The sequence below is a fragment of the Diabrotica virgifera genome, chromosome 1 (assembly GCF_917563875.1).
Source record: "Diabrotica virgifera virgifera chromosome 1, PGI_DIABVI_V3a".
Classification (NCBI taxonomy): domain Eukaryota; kingdom Metazoa; phylum Arthropoda; class Insecta; order Coleoptera; family Chrysomelidae; genus Diabrotica; species Diabrotica virgifera.
The window spans coordinates 235,768,144-235,784,789 of record NC_065443.1 but is presented as its reverse complement, the minus strand read 5'-3'; the positions used below and the strand labels follow the sequence as shown (position 1 = coordinate 235,784,789).

The following is a 16,646-nucleotide window of genomic DNA, read 5'->3' as shown; positions in this document are numbered from 1 at the left end:
CATTGACATAATCAGACATAATTTTTGATAGGTTATAAAATATTTGATTTTTGCTTTTTGCAACCGGGAGTTTTGATTTATTATTTATTTATAATTCATAAATTCATAGGATTTATTTGAGGGAAAATTTGGCACAGATTTGGGGATGCCTGTTGTGTTAAGTGTTGGTAGAGAGTAATCAGGTAATACTATACATACCTTTACTTTTTTTTTATTACTCCAATTTATTTAACAATCTGTTCCATTAGGAACAATCCGTTAAAGTTATGACTTTCTTAGGCTATGACATGTAGGTAAGAATTCCAATGAAAACTTTCCTTTCCAAATTGTCAACAAATGCATAGATAGTACTACTAGTAAAATAAAGTAACACTTAGAATAGTTCTAATTTATCTAAGATCTAGTTGGTAAGTCAGTTGGTTTATAAAGCTTCAGTCTGCAAACTTCACCCTCCGTCTTTAATAATTCACTCCTGAAACCATTTGGATGTGCACTACAGTTGAGTCCGCGAGTCTTTACCTGTGCGTCATCATTTAAAGCATACGAAATAAGTCGGAAATCTATTTCACGCAACAACAACTGACAGAAAGTGGCTACTGTTCCGATTACTGGTTTTATTATAAAATTTGACCTTATCAAATCTATAGAATGTCAAATGTAAGTTTTGCTTCAAAATTTTTGTGCAGAATTACAGCTACATTTGAAGTAGCTTAATAAATTATCTTATTATTATTGATTAATAAATAAATAAACAATTTATAAAAAAATTCAGTAACATATTTTATTTTTGTTATTTTATTCACTTTGACGGAAATCCACACACAATAATTTCTTTACTGTGTGAATGACGTTAGCTTTGTATGTGTTAAATATTAATTGCCAAAATATAATTATTTACCTTAAAATTTGAAAGCCAAATATAAAATTAGTTGTGAAAACAACTGTTTGTGTAATATAAAGAAACTTCAAAACGCAAAAATTCGACAAAAACCGCAAAAAATTCAACTGACTGACAGCCACAAAAGTAAACAAAGAAGAAACGTCAAACAAATTGTGCTTAAAATATGAAAACATACCGAATCATCTTTTTTTGTACCTATCTCTTTTCAATGCACTGAGTCTAGATGGTTCATAAAAATAACATGTGTTTTTACTTAATAACAAACGGCAGCTGGTTTGTCATGAGTTTCATGCGTGGAAGAGGATGATGCTAGATAAACAGTATGTGTTTTATCTCGCCAGGTATTAATGACGCACAGGTAAAGACTCGCGGACTCAACTGTAAGTCTTTCTTCATACTTTTCACTGTATTTGCTGATTTCTTCTTTAGGTTTGTTCCAACATAAACTTTTGGACAATCCAGAAACCGTCACGACGATCACCGCCCTGTGCAGTACCATGGAATCTATTATTTCGTTCCCATGGAACCCGTGGAACATGAATTATCTAGCAACGAAACAGTAATCTGATGGTTCTTGGTCGTGTTGGAACAAACCTTTTGATGCTGGGAACTTTCAGGTTTCTCTATTATTGCGTTGGGGACGTACCATGGAGCGTTTATTATGGTTCTTAATGCCTTATTTTGAAAACGTATGATTTCCAAGTTAGAGTTGCTGGCTGAGCCCCATAGCTGTATGCCATAGATCCATATGGGTTTAAGTATGGCTTTGTATACCAATAATTTGTTTTCAATTGATAGTCTTGAATGTCTGCCCAGAATCCAGTACATTTGTTGAAGTTTGAGTCCACATTGCTTTTTTTGGTGAAGATGTGTTTTCTCCATTTTAGTATTTTATCTAGATGTATGCCCAGGTATTTGGTTGTATCTACTTGTATCTACTTGTACTAATTGTTTGTTGTTTATGTATACTGGTGGACAGCTCTCTCTTCGCTTGGTAAATGTCATGTGGGTCGATTTTGTTTCATTAGCTTTTAGTTTCCATTTTTTTAACCATTTTTCTATTTTATTTAAGTGGGCTTGTAAGTTATGCGAAGCTCTTTGGGGGTCTGTGTGAGAGGCAATAATACCTGTGTCATCTGCGGATGTTGCGACTGGTAGGTCAGCAGTAAATAACAGGTATAGTAAGGGACTGAGTACACTACCTTGTGGGACACCGGATTTTATTTTAAATAGTTCTGGTTACTGGATAATTGTCAAGGCCATAGTAAAAAAAAATAAGAAAAAATAAGATTTAGGTTATGTTATTAAAACGTAAACAATTGTATGTAGTAAATAAACTTAGTTATTAAAATGCAGTACTGCAAGCAAAATACAATTAATTAAATTTACCTTTATATAATAATTGCATATCATATCAATATTGTGGAGCAATATATAATTTTTGTCCTTCAATGACAGTAGTTATGAAATTTACGTCAATTTGACAATTTCAATTGACATGAATTATTTAAGAAAGTTGCAATATTTCTCCGCTATTCGCGCACGATCGTTTCGCGTATCCCTTCCAAGTACTTGCACACCGCGAATAGCGTTACAGCCCAAGTTGTATCCGCCTCTAAGTATCTGTCTCTGGCTGCTCTCCTCCAGTTATCCGCCCTCAATATCTCTTTAGCATCAGTTCTCACTACATCTATCCACCTCATCCTTGGTCTTACTACTGAGGTGACCTTCCTCATGAGGTGACCTGCCCAGCGCAATCTTTGTATTTTTGCATAATTTGCTATAGAGGTTTCTTTGTAATACTGGTATAACTCGTGGTTGAACCTTATTCTCCATACACCATTGTCACAAATGGGTCCCAATATCCTCCTTAACATCTTTCTTTCAAAAGTTTTAATAAAGTTTATTGTCTTTTCTGTCATGATCCATGTTTCTACGCCATAATATATGTACTATTATTGGTCATATGATCGTTTTATTATATTCTATACCAGGGGTGGCCAAACTCCTTGGTAGTCCGAGCCATTTTTCAAAATTATAAATTTCTCGCGAGCCGCATTATACTATTATTTAAAAAGTGTAAAAAATGTATCAAATTATTCTCTCGGTGTTTGGATTTCACTGATTTTAAAGTGAAATAAAATGGTTCACATCGTTATTTCAAATATGCAAATAATTCTACAAGCAGCCTTTACTAGTTCAGGATACTTTTCATTTGAATTTTTTTCAGGATTCTTCATCATCCTTACATATTTTTCTGGGACGGCTTATTGATTTATCGTCTTTCAAAAAATATTGTCTTTAACACTCTCTGTTCCTCTGATCTTACCACATGACGCTGCCCATCTTATCTTAGCTTTTATATGTCTGATGATGTTTTCAGTATCATACACAGTCACCAACTCAGCTTTGCGACGCATTCTCAACTCTCCATCAATTATCCATCTCTTTGAGGACCAGATATCATTCTAAAAACCTTCCGTTCAAATACCAGCAGCTTATCACTTAATTCCCACTGATGTATAATCATAATCCATGTTTCACTTCCATATGTAAGAATTGGGTGAATAATTGCCATGTACAGTCTTAATTTAGATTGTCGTTTTAGCAGCTACTTCGAAGTTGTGGTCATCCATAGTTATGTTCTGCCTAACTCTTGGTCTTGGACTTCTGGTTACTAGCATCTATTTCGTCTTCTTTTCATTTATTCGAAGGCCCAAACTACTTGTTTCTTCCTCAAGTTGTGAAAACGCCTCTCTCCCGTCTCTTGTAGAATGAGCGGCTGCACCTAGATCATCAGCAAAGGGGAACAATCGTTTTGATCCTCGATTTGCAAATCGCCCTGTCAACTCAGATGATATTTTACTTATTAGATATTCTAAGGCCAAATTGAATAGCAACGCTGATAAGGAGTCTCCTTGTCTAAGTTCTGTTGTTAATCTTTTATATTTGTTGTCAGTAATTTAAGACATTTTGAAGAATTAAAAGTAATTCAAGTACATTTATTGAGAGCCACAAATAATCCTTCAAAGAGCCACATGTGGCTCGCGAGCCACAGTTTGGCCACCCCTGTTCTATACTTTAGTTCCCTATGGATGTCTTTGGATCAAAACACCAGTGACAGAGAGAAGTATGCTTTGTTAGCAAGCATTATCCGTTTCTGAATTTCCTCCTCCTTGCTGCCATCCTCAGTTACCTGTACACGCAGATATTTTTTTTTGTAATAATCTTTTCTGAATTGCGCTTGCCTGTAAATAAATAAATAAATAAATAAATGAATAAATATGTGAGCTGTTTTACTACTTCAATATTAGCATTGTCTATTGTCAAATTCTGCAAGATTCGTTGTTTCCTTGCTTGTATTAGGGCTTTAGTTTTATCTTCTTTGATGGCTAGCCCTATTTCTTTCGCATTTTCGTCAAGCTCCACATAAAGTTCGTTGATATTTCTTGCTTGTTGATCTCTCTTGCGTTGATATCAAGTAGTTTACATTATCTGCATATCTACATTAAAATCTATTTAGACTTATTAAACAATAAATTTTTTGGGGTTACGGACACTCTTCCTATAACATATTCCATTTTTAGTTATTACTAAATTAATATTAAATATTAGGTATACTTAGTGGCATTAGAAGTGTTACACCCAGAAGGAATCATTTCTGGAACTTAATTTTTGGCGACATATCACATTTTCATCAAGAATGCAACGATAACATTGGCAAGACTTTTTATTGACATGTAATAAAAAAAAATTAATAATTTGTTTGGCGACCCCGTAGCTGAATACACTCTTGTACACGTCTAGGCATTGACAAAATGAGATGATAGATGTCTGCTTGTGGCACCTCGTTTCAAGCAACTTGAATTTCATGGATTAACTGTGCCAAAGTCTGTAGAGGCTGGTTCAAACTGGACAGTCTCCTTCCCATCATATCCCACACATGTTCGATAGCTTTTAAACCCGGTGAACGGGGGAGATACGGCAAATTTAACGCCCGCTTCTTAGAGAAAGTTTATAGTTCGACGAGCAATATAAGGACGCGCGTTGTCTTCATGAAAAAGAGCGTTTCGACGGCCGTCTAGATAAGGCAGTAAAGTGGTTTGTAAGATGTCATCAACATAACGCGCATCTGTCATACTGCCTCGAATAAACAAAAGTAGTAATCGGCTACCATAGGCAGTAACCCCCCAAACCATTACTCCAACTGTCCTGTGTAGATGCCTCTCAACAGCAAACCCGATATCTCGTCGCTTTTCACGGCGGCATCTTATCATTTTACGACCACCATGCATACCTAAACAAAATCGCGATCATCGCTGAATGCTGCATTATGCCATTCTACCACCCAATGCTGCCGTTTTCTGCACCACTTTAAACGTTGATGACAGTGGTCCGCAGTCAAAGGAAGCACTCGTCGTGGGCGGAATGAAACCAGTTCAAAGGCTCGAATGCTACGTTATAGGGTACGTATAGTAATAACTCTACCTTCTACTCCAAACCATTGGTCAGCGATTTGACGTGTAGTAGCAAAACGGTCTTGCAGAGCCAGGAGTCTAAAGCGCCTATCTTGACGACCTGTGGTACACCTCGGTTGACCAGTTGGTCTTCTTCGTGTTCCTCTACCTTCGTTTGTCCACACACGACACACTCGCATAACTGTCATTGTCGTACAATTAACACGACCGCCAATTTCGCGATACGAAAAACCCATATCTCTATAGGCACTAATTCTACCCCTGTCAAAATCGCTAAAATGGTGGTAATTTTGGTGTCTTCGAACTCGAGGCATATGCTTGCACTGAATACAATTAGACTGAGGAATAATAACTAAAAATTTCTGTACCAACCGGTCCTCATAAATTAGTCTTTTCACAAAAAAATTTAAAGATAAAACTTTCTTTTTACAAAAACTATAAAAGATAAGCATTGATATCATCATAGCATGCTTTAAATATAATCATTGTGATGCCAAAAAATTAAGTTCAAGAAATGATTCCTTTTGTGTGTAACACTTCTAATGTCACTGAGTATATTATGGCTATAAATATAAAGTACTGCAATTTAGCAATATAATTATACTGAGAAATCTTTGAGCTAAAAATTTACAACATATACAAAATACACAAAAGGAAAGAACAAAATCAGTGTAGAATTAAAAATATAAAAGCAGTTGATGAATTACTGCATTTTAAGTGATAAGAAAAGAAGGATAATATGATATTTTATCCCCAACAAAAATAGTGAAATATAAAAGACATGTTGCATAAATATTTTGAGCCTTATAATAAAAATTGCAATATAATACATGTAGAGATTTAATAGAAGAAATAAGGCACAATGGACCTAACAATATGGAAAATGCATCTGATATACAGAAACCATCTGTTATATATTCACAGGGACTTTGATATTATGTGTGGTGTTGATTTGCAGAATAAACACCTGATCTTGTGCCTCCTGCATCCAATTTTTATGGCAACTTTTTAGATGATCAGTCCAACATGTTGCTGGACGACCTCTGATTAGTTAGACATCATCTCTTTTTTTTTCTCTTCCAGCATCCTCTTTATCAATCTGTTATCTATCATCTGAGCTATGTGACCGGCCCAGTTCCACTTTAGTGTTACTATTCTTTCTACAGCATCAGCCACTCCTAATCATCCTTGTAGCTGGAAGTTTTGGATCTTATCTCTGAGTGAAGTGTCCAACATAGCATGTTCCATCACCCTTTGAGCCACAAGGATTTTTGGATATTTCCTTGCCATGGTCATTGTTTTCTCTCTCAAGTCAACACTGGCAAAACACACTGATGACCTTGGTATGTCGGCTGATTTGAAAATGTGGTTCAACTTGCCGAAGACTGCCCAAGTCAGTCTTATATGATGGAGAAGCTCAACGGTTTGGTTATCTTTTCCTATTTTTCTACTGTAAGGTCATGAATCTCGTGACCTACCTGGGTTTTAGATATATTTATTTTCAATCCCCTTTCTAGCAAGGGAAGGTAGAGATAAAGTTCTTTGGCCTCATCTGTCCTATCAGCTATTAGCACAATATAATCTGCAAATATCAACATAATATCAATGCCGAAATATCACCAATAATACCGCCATATAATATACTGTTTTCAGGGAAACATACTCGTAAAGGAAACATAATAGGAAAATACTTGTGAAGGACATGTGTAACCTAACTATGGCACCAAATATCACACATGAGGGACTAGCTCAAGGAGCACCTAATTAATAATAATAAAATTAATAATTAATAAAATTTCCCTAACCATGAGAGACAGATAATCCCAGTGGCAAATTAAATAAAATATTTATGAGCCATATTCAACACTAAAATGAACAGAGAATATAAGGAATATGGAAAGAGAAGCTGAATAAGGCGTAAGCATTATGAGAATACTGACTTAGTGTGTAGCACACCCTTTTAATAACCTATAAAGGTATTGTGAGACCCCATCTGTAATATTTATGTGCTAACCTTAAACTCTTTAAAGAAAAAAAAAAAAATAAATGAATAACCATTTTCAATTTCGTTGCAAAACGAAACCACAGCCGAACCATATTCCAGTCCAATCGGAGAGTGCTGCAAGCACCTCTACCGGTTTCGAAACTTATTAGTCTCTCATCAGGAGGCACATATGCTGCTCTCCCTGATCCAACCAAAACAAACCCCAGCGTGCAGTCCCGGATTGCAACGAACGAAATGGTATAGATGCCCTAGCGGCAACTGCTAGCAAAAAGACTAAGTTTTCACTCTAATGGCATATAAAACAACATAATGCAATTCTACATCCCACCAGAATGAAAACAATGGGAACCTTCTCTGGTTACACCTCCGAGGTAAGCCAATTTTGCAAGCCATACGGATGCTGAGACAATTTGCAAGCCATACGGATGCTGAGACTAAGGAAGATGAGGGAATTCTACAATTTACAATTCACGTCCCATCTGCTCAGCGCGGTAGGAGGTGTAACCTAATTTCGTTTTGCAACGAAATTGAAAATGGTTATTCATTTTTGATTTACATTTACTCTGTGTGGAGTATGAAGGGAACCATTCTCGTTGGAACTTTACCGCGCTTAGCAGATGGGACGTGAATTGTAAATTGTAGAATTCCCTCATCTTCATTAGTCTCAGCATCCGTATGGCTTGCAAATTGTAGAAGCCTCGGAGGTGTAACCAGAGAAGGTTCCCATTGTTTTCATTCTGGTGGGATGTAGAATTGCATTATGTTGTTTTATATGCCATTAGAGTGAAAACTTAGTCTTTTTTCTTTAAAGAAACTATATTACAAACACTTGACAAAATACACTACCAAGCATGAGTGCATGAATAATCTACCTCTACTAATAATTTGATGTTAGAGAGTGGGGGGGAATGATAATTAGAAAAATCGGGCTTCTAAAAATCATGAAGAGGGCCAAATCTCATCAAAATAAAGAACCAATTCTACCAACATATAGCACATAGAGATGACACAACCAATTGTTTTAAAATAAACGTCAAAATTGGAATGAAAAACATATTTCAATAGTATTTTCCACCCAAAAAAAAATAGATGTTACATACAATATCCTATATTTCATCAATGAAATTAATACATATCACAGTTACATATGGATCTTTACTGATACGTAGTTCCTTAGAACCCCAGTAACGATCAGTGAAGTGAAGAACAAATTAAAACAAAATGGAAGGTACCAACAATGTCAGTTCTAATTTATTGTCAAAACCTTGGTTTTACAGTTTCTTATTTGTTGGTGGAAGAAAAACGTATAACTTGGTGTTTATTATTACCTTTTACACGAAATCACAAAATAATTTAGTTAACACTATCAATAGAAAGAGAAGATGTCCGGACAGTCTAGACAGTCTGTAAGGAAAATGAAGAAATGTCACTTGAACTGGCCAAGAAGCTGAGAAGTGGAGGACAACAAACCCAAAAAGAGTATCAAATTTCAATATTTAGCCAATTAACTTGAAACTGTTCATTTTTGAAGTTATACTTCTTTAGGCGCGATTGAGAGTAAAATGTCATAATACTGCGCGCATGCGCACACAGACAGTATGGCGTTTAGTGGCTAATCTTTCAAATTATGTATCAGCGCAAATAAGCCATTAAAATAATATATTAGTGTTTTTTAGTAAATGTATTATTTATTATAATTTTTGTGTCTTTGGATTTGTCTTCTAGTCTAGGCGCCAAATAAAGGTAACCGTGTCCTTTTCAATTCTGATGGACAAACTCAGTGGTTTCTTATGGATTTTTGGCTGCTGATTACGAATTTCGAGGGTGGAATTCGATCCGAGTGGTCAAAAAATTGTTATAAATAATTTAATTGTTTATACATTGTTTATAAGGCTCTGGCTCATAAACTAAAAGAGATAAAAAAAATGTTTCAAATAAAATTTGTTCGTTAATAAAAAACGAAGAAAAAACGTTTACTAAACTTAAATCCAACAATTAGAACTCAAGATATTGTAAAATAAGTGCACAATGCAAATTGCAAATTGCAAAATAAGTATTTTTCGAAGCTTTATCGATCGTAACTCGGCTTCTACGCATGAAAATGAGCCAGAGAGATTCATTTGTTTTAAAGTTATATGTTTGAATTTAAAATTTTCTTAAAAAAATTGTACACTAATTTGTTTATAAGGGTTTCAAGCAAATTTGAGCTGTAAACAGTTATACTTTAATTAACAATAGTGATAGAACTCAAAAGGAACATTTTGAGCTTAAGAAAATGTTCGTATGTTTATTTTTGGCCAAGATATCGATATTTTAATAGCGCGCTCTGAGGCGCGAGATTGGCTCACTGCGTAAAGGTTCACGCGCTAACTTCTCGATGCAAATTATAATTTCTATGTATATATACGTTATCTTCATTTTTCATTTTTGAAGATCCTAATAAGATTTGATCATATAATTCTTTAATTAAATCATACTGTACCTCGCATCACCTTTCATTCTATTTACTTTGTCTTCTATTTTTTGTACTAAATGAGAAAAAAAAACAATAAATACTAATATTTCAGAAATATAACTAAAAAGTAAGTTGATATTATTTTTATTAGTACTACATATTTTTACAAACATCTTTCATGTATCTGCTCGAGATATACAAAGAATCTCAGCTTTTTTACATCTGCATAAGTTCTTAAAGCAATTTTTACAGTCACATGGTGGTCAAGTCTGTTCTTGTAGGCAGTAAAACTAAAACTTTCTGGGGCTTCAGAGTCTAATTATCTATATGATATCCATATAAAGTGGATCTAGTTCTTTTGCAACATCATCAAGGAACGTTAATTGTGTATGCCACCGTAACATAAATGCTCGTTTTATATGCAATGATGATGCTGTAAGAGAACTCGATTCATTTTTATACGGATATCACATATTGGCTCAGTTGCGTAGAAGCCGAGTTGCGATCGATAAAGCGTCGAAAAATACTTACTTGACTGTGAGCCGATTTTGCGCCTCATAGCGCGCCATTAAAATATCGATGTCTTGACCAAAAATAAACTTACGAACATTCTAAAAAGCTCAAAATGTTCCTTTTGAGTTCTTCTATCATTATTGTTAATTAAAGTATAAATGTGTATCGCTCAAATTTACTTGAAACCCTTATAAACAAATTAATGTACAATTTTTTTAAGAAAATTATAACTTCAAATGGGTATAACTTTAAAACAAACGAAGATAATGTAATTTGACAAACTTTGTTTGGAAGCCTATTAATGAAGCTTTAAAATGAGACCTTCTAAGGCTCATTTTCAAGCGTAGAACTTAAGTTACGAGCGATAAAGCTTCGAAAAATACTTATTTTGCAATTTGTAATTTGCATTGTGCACTAATTTTACAATATCTTGAGTTCTAACTGTTGGATTTTAGTTTAGTAAACGTTTTTTTCTTCGTTTTTTATTAACGAACAAATTTTATTTGAAACATTATTTTTTATCTCTTTTAGTTTATGAGCCACAGCATTATGAACAATTTATAAACAATTAAATTGTTTATAACAATTTTTTGACCGCTCAGATCGAAATCCACCCTCAAAATTCGTAATCAGCAGCCAAAAATCCATAAGAAACCGTTGAGTTTGTCCATCAGAATTCAAAAGGACAGGGTGACCCCTCTGGCGCCTAGACTATTCCTTGGGCGTAAAATAATAAAATATCTATTTTTATATTTCACTTGTCACCGTGACGTGTAATTATGTATATCCGAAAGTCAATAACAGGCGCCTTGATAGCCTGGTTGGTAGAGCATTGGACCAGAGATCGAGAGATCGCGGGTTCAAATCTCGGACGATTCATATTCTTTTGTTTTTTGGCATTGTTAAGTTTTGGTAATTATTGTTAATTTTTTGTATTGTAACTGTTAAGTATATTTATTTCATTGACATTATAATATAATAGAAGTATAACTTCTTACGTGTTCTTTTTTTTACAGTCAAAATATATGAAAAATTATATCTATTACATTAAACAAAATTAAATTGAATGAACTCATCGTTTACAACTGAAATGCATGTCCCAATTCATTTTACACAATTTTTAATAGACACTAATTTGTTTCTGTATGTTTTAGTTACTATCATGGGAAAAGTAAAGAAACCAAAAGCGAAAGCGCTAGGTGCGTTTGAATCCAAAAATAATAGTGCTCCAATAAAGGAATCCATTTCAGCCAACTTTGATTTTAGTATAAAACAAGGAAAATCAGTTGTGGCAGATGATGTAAAAAGTGTTCTCTCATATAAATCCATTAAGTCCCATAATCCAATTAACAGGATTATAAAGAAAAAAGAAAAAGTGAATCTAAAACGAAAGTTACTTATGAAAAAAATTGATTTAGGCAATGTACTAAAGAAAGAACAAAAGATCAGGGACAAGAGAAAAAATACATCACTTATTGGTGACACTAATCCACTGCATGATGCTTTACCTTCACTGGATTCATTATTAAAGAAAAAATCAGATCTTGATTATCAGGCAAGTAAAGAACCTAAAAAGAAAAAGGGTGTAGAGAAAGCTACTAAGAGGAAAAAGAAACTTACAAGTAATATGGAATTTTACAAGAGAGCTATCAAAGACACAACATTTAAGAAAAATCCTTTTGCTGTTATATCACAGCATGTTCAGGCTGTGGTTCAACAAGAAAGATGTAAAATTAACTAGAGTATCTGAAATGTTATTTTGTAATGTCCATTACATTTGGATGCCTGTTATATAGATAAATATTGTTACGATAATTTGAAGTTTCCTTTTATATACCTAAGTACACTTAAACAATTTATTTTCAACTTTTATTTACGTATTTGTATAATTTCTTGAGATCTATTTTCAGATAAGTCACTAAAATTACAAAAACCGGCTTAATTATTAAAAAGTTTTACAAGATAATTCTAGCAAACAGTCTATGTTTCACCATTTTGTGATACCTGCCTGAGCACTGATGACTCGTGTAGGAGATCAGGGACACCTCTAGGATTTTGTTGTGAGTCTGTGAGAATGGTTAACTCTTGTAACTGGGTTTCGAATGTATAGATCTTTTAGACTGCTATCAGATTGGCAAATGGTCACTGCAACTTGCAACTCTTCAACTTTTTCTGATGCGCAAGTTACAAACATTTAGTTAGATATAATATTGACGTATTAACTGATTATGCCATAATACCCCGTCTCCATGTGGGGTTTGTCACCCTGAACGATCCCTGCGAAAAGTTTTTTCCCTGGTAGAGTATAAATAATACATTTGGTTGACCACGATTATTGCTTGTTGTAGGAATGAATCAGGAGTTAATGTTTTTACCAATACTGCTATAGACGTGGCAAATTAAACCTCTTAATCTGGTCAGTAATTTAAGAATCCTGTAAATAAAATTGCAGCTAGTTCCAAATAATTATCATTTCATTAGTCTCTGATGGATGCTGAGGGGAAAAGATTCAAAATAAGATTGAATTAATATAAGAAGTTGTGAGATACTCGCGCGTCTAATACAATTTTGTTATAATTTTCTGTTGATTCAGTTTGGAAATAGAAAATTTTCCATAAAACTTCTTTAGATATTAAGTTTTAATATAGAATTTGTTAAAAGAGTGATTCAAAAATTTGGAACAGATTTTTAATTAGAAAGAGATATCCGACGAGTAGCACACGATTAAAAATAACGTCAGATTGTATACAGGAAAAAAAATGAAGAATTTGGACATATTTCATATTTTTTTTGCTAAAATGTCCATATATTGTGTCAAAATTAATAATCGAAATACTTAAAATCCGGCTGAGATATTGCCAGTTAAATATCATAGATAACATTAAAATTGCAAAATCAACATTTTTGCTTTTTTTTATTTACATGATGTTCTCTCACTTCAACAAAAAATTGATGTAAATTTGTATTTCGAACATTTTGGTATCACGAACGAAAGTTTTACTTTTAATATTAACAATATTAAAAATAAAACTTTATTACAACTAATCTTCTGGTTACACCATTCGTGGCTTCTAAAATTTGCAAGCCAACGAATCGCCGGAGCTAAGAAGGCCGAGGAAGACCTATCAGGTTGCTCTCACTACCCGCCTGTCCAGCACTGTAAAATTCCAACAAAGATTAGTTCCCAATACTCAGATTAGGAGTAGAACTAATAAAAATAATAAAATGCCGCTGTGAATCGAAACAAGAGCCGTCTTATTTTAGTTAATTCAGAGAGAGCTAAAAGCACTAAAAACTAGTTTCAACTCTTGTTAGAGTTTCTTCAGATAGCGCATATTTGATTCTCTCTGAACCACCAAAATTCTGGCCGTCAGCCTCGATCCACAAACGAAAGATTATGATGACACGGATGCCGTGGCGGCATCTGCTAAAGACGAACGAAAGTTTCACTTTTAATATTAACAATATCAAAAATAAAACTTTATTAGAACTTATCTTAGGGTTACACCATTCGTGGCTTCTAAAATTTGCAAGCTAACGAATCGCCGGAGCTAAGAAGGCCGAGGGAGATCTATCAGGTTGCATCTCATTACCCGCCTGTCTAGCACGGTAAATTTCCTACAAAGATTAGTTCCCAATACTCAGAATTAGGAGTAGAACTAATACAAATAATAAATACGTACTCCTTTTGTTGTGTATCGAAACAAGATCCGTCTTATTTTAGTTAGTTCAGAGAGCGCCAAAAGCACTATAAACTAGTTTCAACTCTTGTTAGAGTTTCTTCAGACAGCGCATATTTGATTCTCTCTGAACCACCAAAATTCTGGCCGCCAGCCTCGATCCACAAACGAAAGATTATGAGTTTCACTTTTAATATTAACAATATTAAAAATAAAACTTTATCAGAACTAATCTTCTGACACCATTCGTGGCTTCTAAAATTTGCAAGCCAACGAATCGCCGGAACTAAGGCCGAGGGAGATCTATCAGGTTGCATCTCACTACCCGCCTGTCCAGCACGATAAAATCTAACAAACAATAGTTCCCAATACTCAGAATAGGAGTAGAACTAACAAAAATAATAATCATATTTTGTTGTGAATCGGAACAAGAGCCGTCTTATTTTAGTTAATTCAGAGAAGCCACAGTGCCACGCATACTGTTGGAGAATTCTCGAGAATGAAAAATCGGAGAATGTTCTCGAGAACATTCTAGATATGGAGAATTTTCTGAGAATGAACCCTATACCCTATAAACCCCGTAGGGATATTGTTAAAGATGAAATAGGGTAGGTATTAAAAATCATGAAATTATATATACAAAAGTATGAGACGAAACATAACAGTGTTCTTTGTATATAAAAAATAAAAAAGCAATAGAAAACAAAATTTATTTGATAAAAAAATGAAATTTTCTTCTTAACAGCAAATAATGGATGTGGTGGTCTAATCTGAAAAAGATTAGGCCTCAGATTTTAGCCTAAAATATTAAATAATTTTTATTTTATTGATTATACACTACAATGTACTGTATAATCAATATTATTATATGTCATATAATAATGTTTTTGTTAATTAATATATTTCGACAAGTAATTAAAATCGATTAATATGATTTATATAGGATAAAAAGGTATAGATATGTTATCTGTATAGTAAGCAAGTACAGTTACAAGTTATAAACTAATAATTAATAATGCATATTATGCAATAATCGAATCCAAAGGGTCGGTACGGTTAACTAACCGGAGTTTAATCGAGAAAATACCGGCCCTAAGAATAACAGACTTCATAAATGGAATTATAATTATTACCTATAATTATAATAATTAAAATTGCATTTATTAAGTCTGATATTCTTACGGTCGGTATTTTCTGTCCCGATTAGCTAACCGGGACATAAAGTACCTACCGGCCCTTACCTAGCCGTGTCACCAAATTAAAATTTGGTAACACGAATACTAATCCACAGCGGCTTAAGAGCCATCGTGCCCGCAAAATTTTCATTGACGATCCAGTCCTCTGACCGATACAAAGATCCTACCATCGTTGCCACTCACAGAAGTGGTAAATAACGGCGCGGCGCACGGTAAGTAAGGGCACAGTATAAAGAGGGAACCTCTATATACTGTGGTAAGGGCGTATTATAATAACGTGCAACCGATTTTACATAAACTCGCTGACATTTTCGTGCTTCTAGTTGGCTATTTTACTGAATTAGGTAGATACTATTAACAAATATTTCTATTTTTAAAAAATATAAATGGAATTATTTCATAGTAGTCATAAAATATTTATTTGCAAATTTTAACTGTTACCAATGGTAACAATGGTTACATGGACGCTTCGCCAGTGGTTTTTCTAAATATAGAAAATTCTCGCCGAGAATTTTCTGGCTGAGAATATTCTCTCGAGAATATTCTCTTCCTACATCCACTAGCCACGCATGAAGCTGAGAGTGGTTTTAGTTGATGCATCCGGAGGGAAATCCTTCAGAGGGAAACTGCGTTCGAATGATGCTGCGTACGATTCACCTGGTACGGTCTTTAGAAGATTTCCACCGTCAGACAAAAAAAAAGACGTGTAGATCTTAGTTTCTTATATGTATATAGGTACCATGGTTCTACTGGATCTTTGGAATTTTTGGTTTAGTTTACTATTTATTAAAAATAATTTAGTTAATGAACAGTGAAATAACACAAAACGTTTATCATATCACTTTATTAGTAGAACAAAAAGAAAAATAAAATGGTTGTAAATTAAAAGAAAACTTTCAGTATCTTAATGAGATATAACAATAAGTAATTTTCATAACTAGTTGTATTGTCAACAATGATTTTTTTAGATAAATTTTGAATTTTTTAATTATAAATCCAACATGTCAAATTGTTTCTGAAATTATTCAGCAATAGAAATATATAAACAGTATTTACATATATATTAAGAACCTAAAGTTGCTAGGGTGCAGTCAATAATTCTTCTTGTATACTCTGTGATCGGATCAGTTTGACTCCGGATGAGCTCTGCGATTGCTGCGCGGACTGATCTCGTGCGCTGTGGTATTCTTCGGAATATTCTTTAATCCTGTGGCCCAAGAAAACTGCTCTTTCTCGTTTCTTGATCATGTAATCGGTAGGTAGTAACCAGCGATTTTCGTGGCATTCCTCAGGTGATGGCCGCTTACTAAAACAAAAAAAGAGATTATTAGTATTTCTAACAATATACGCTTATATTCAATTAAAAAATATTGTTACGATAGCCTTGCTACGCCCCTGATGGAAATACTCGAATTGAT

At 34.0% G+C, this 16,646-nt stretch overlaps 2 protein-coding genes across 12 annotated transcripts in view; one reads left to right on the top strand and one right to left on the bottom strand.

Annotated features, from left to right (window-relative positions):
* Positions 1-17: 17 nt before the first annotated feature.
* LOC114333301 (ribosome biogenesis protein SLX9 homolog) lies at positions 18-12,167 on the top strand. The gene is made up of 2 exons (XM_050647921.1): positions 18-182; positions 11,507-12,167. Exon 2 carries the CDS (start codon positions 11,515-11,517, stop codon positions 12,091-12,093), a length of 579 nt encoding a protein of 192 aa, XP_050503878.1. The 5' UTR covers positions 18-182; positions 11,507-11,514; the 3' UTR covers positions 12,094-12,167.
* Positions 12,168-16,057: 3,890 nt separating this feature from the next.
* Positions 16,058-16,646, bottom strand: part of LOC114333136 (obscurin) — a 615,016-nt gene continuing 614,427 nt past the window's right edge. For all 11 annotated transcript variants that reach the window (XM_028283003.2, XM_028282967.2, XM_028282979.2 and 8 more), the window contains one exon: positions 16,058-16,534. In XM_028283003.2, the coding sequence (XP_028138804.2) occupies positions 16,309-16,534 (226 nt within the window). In that variant the 3' untranslated portion in view covers positions 16,058-16,308. The remainder of the gene's footprint in view (positions 16,535-16,646) is intronic.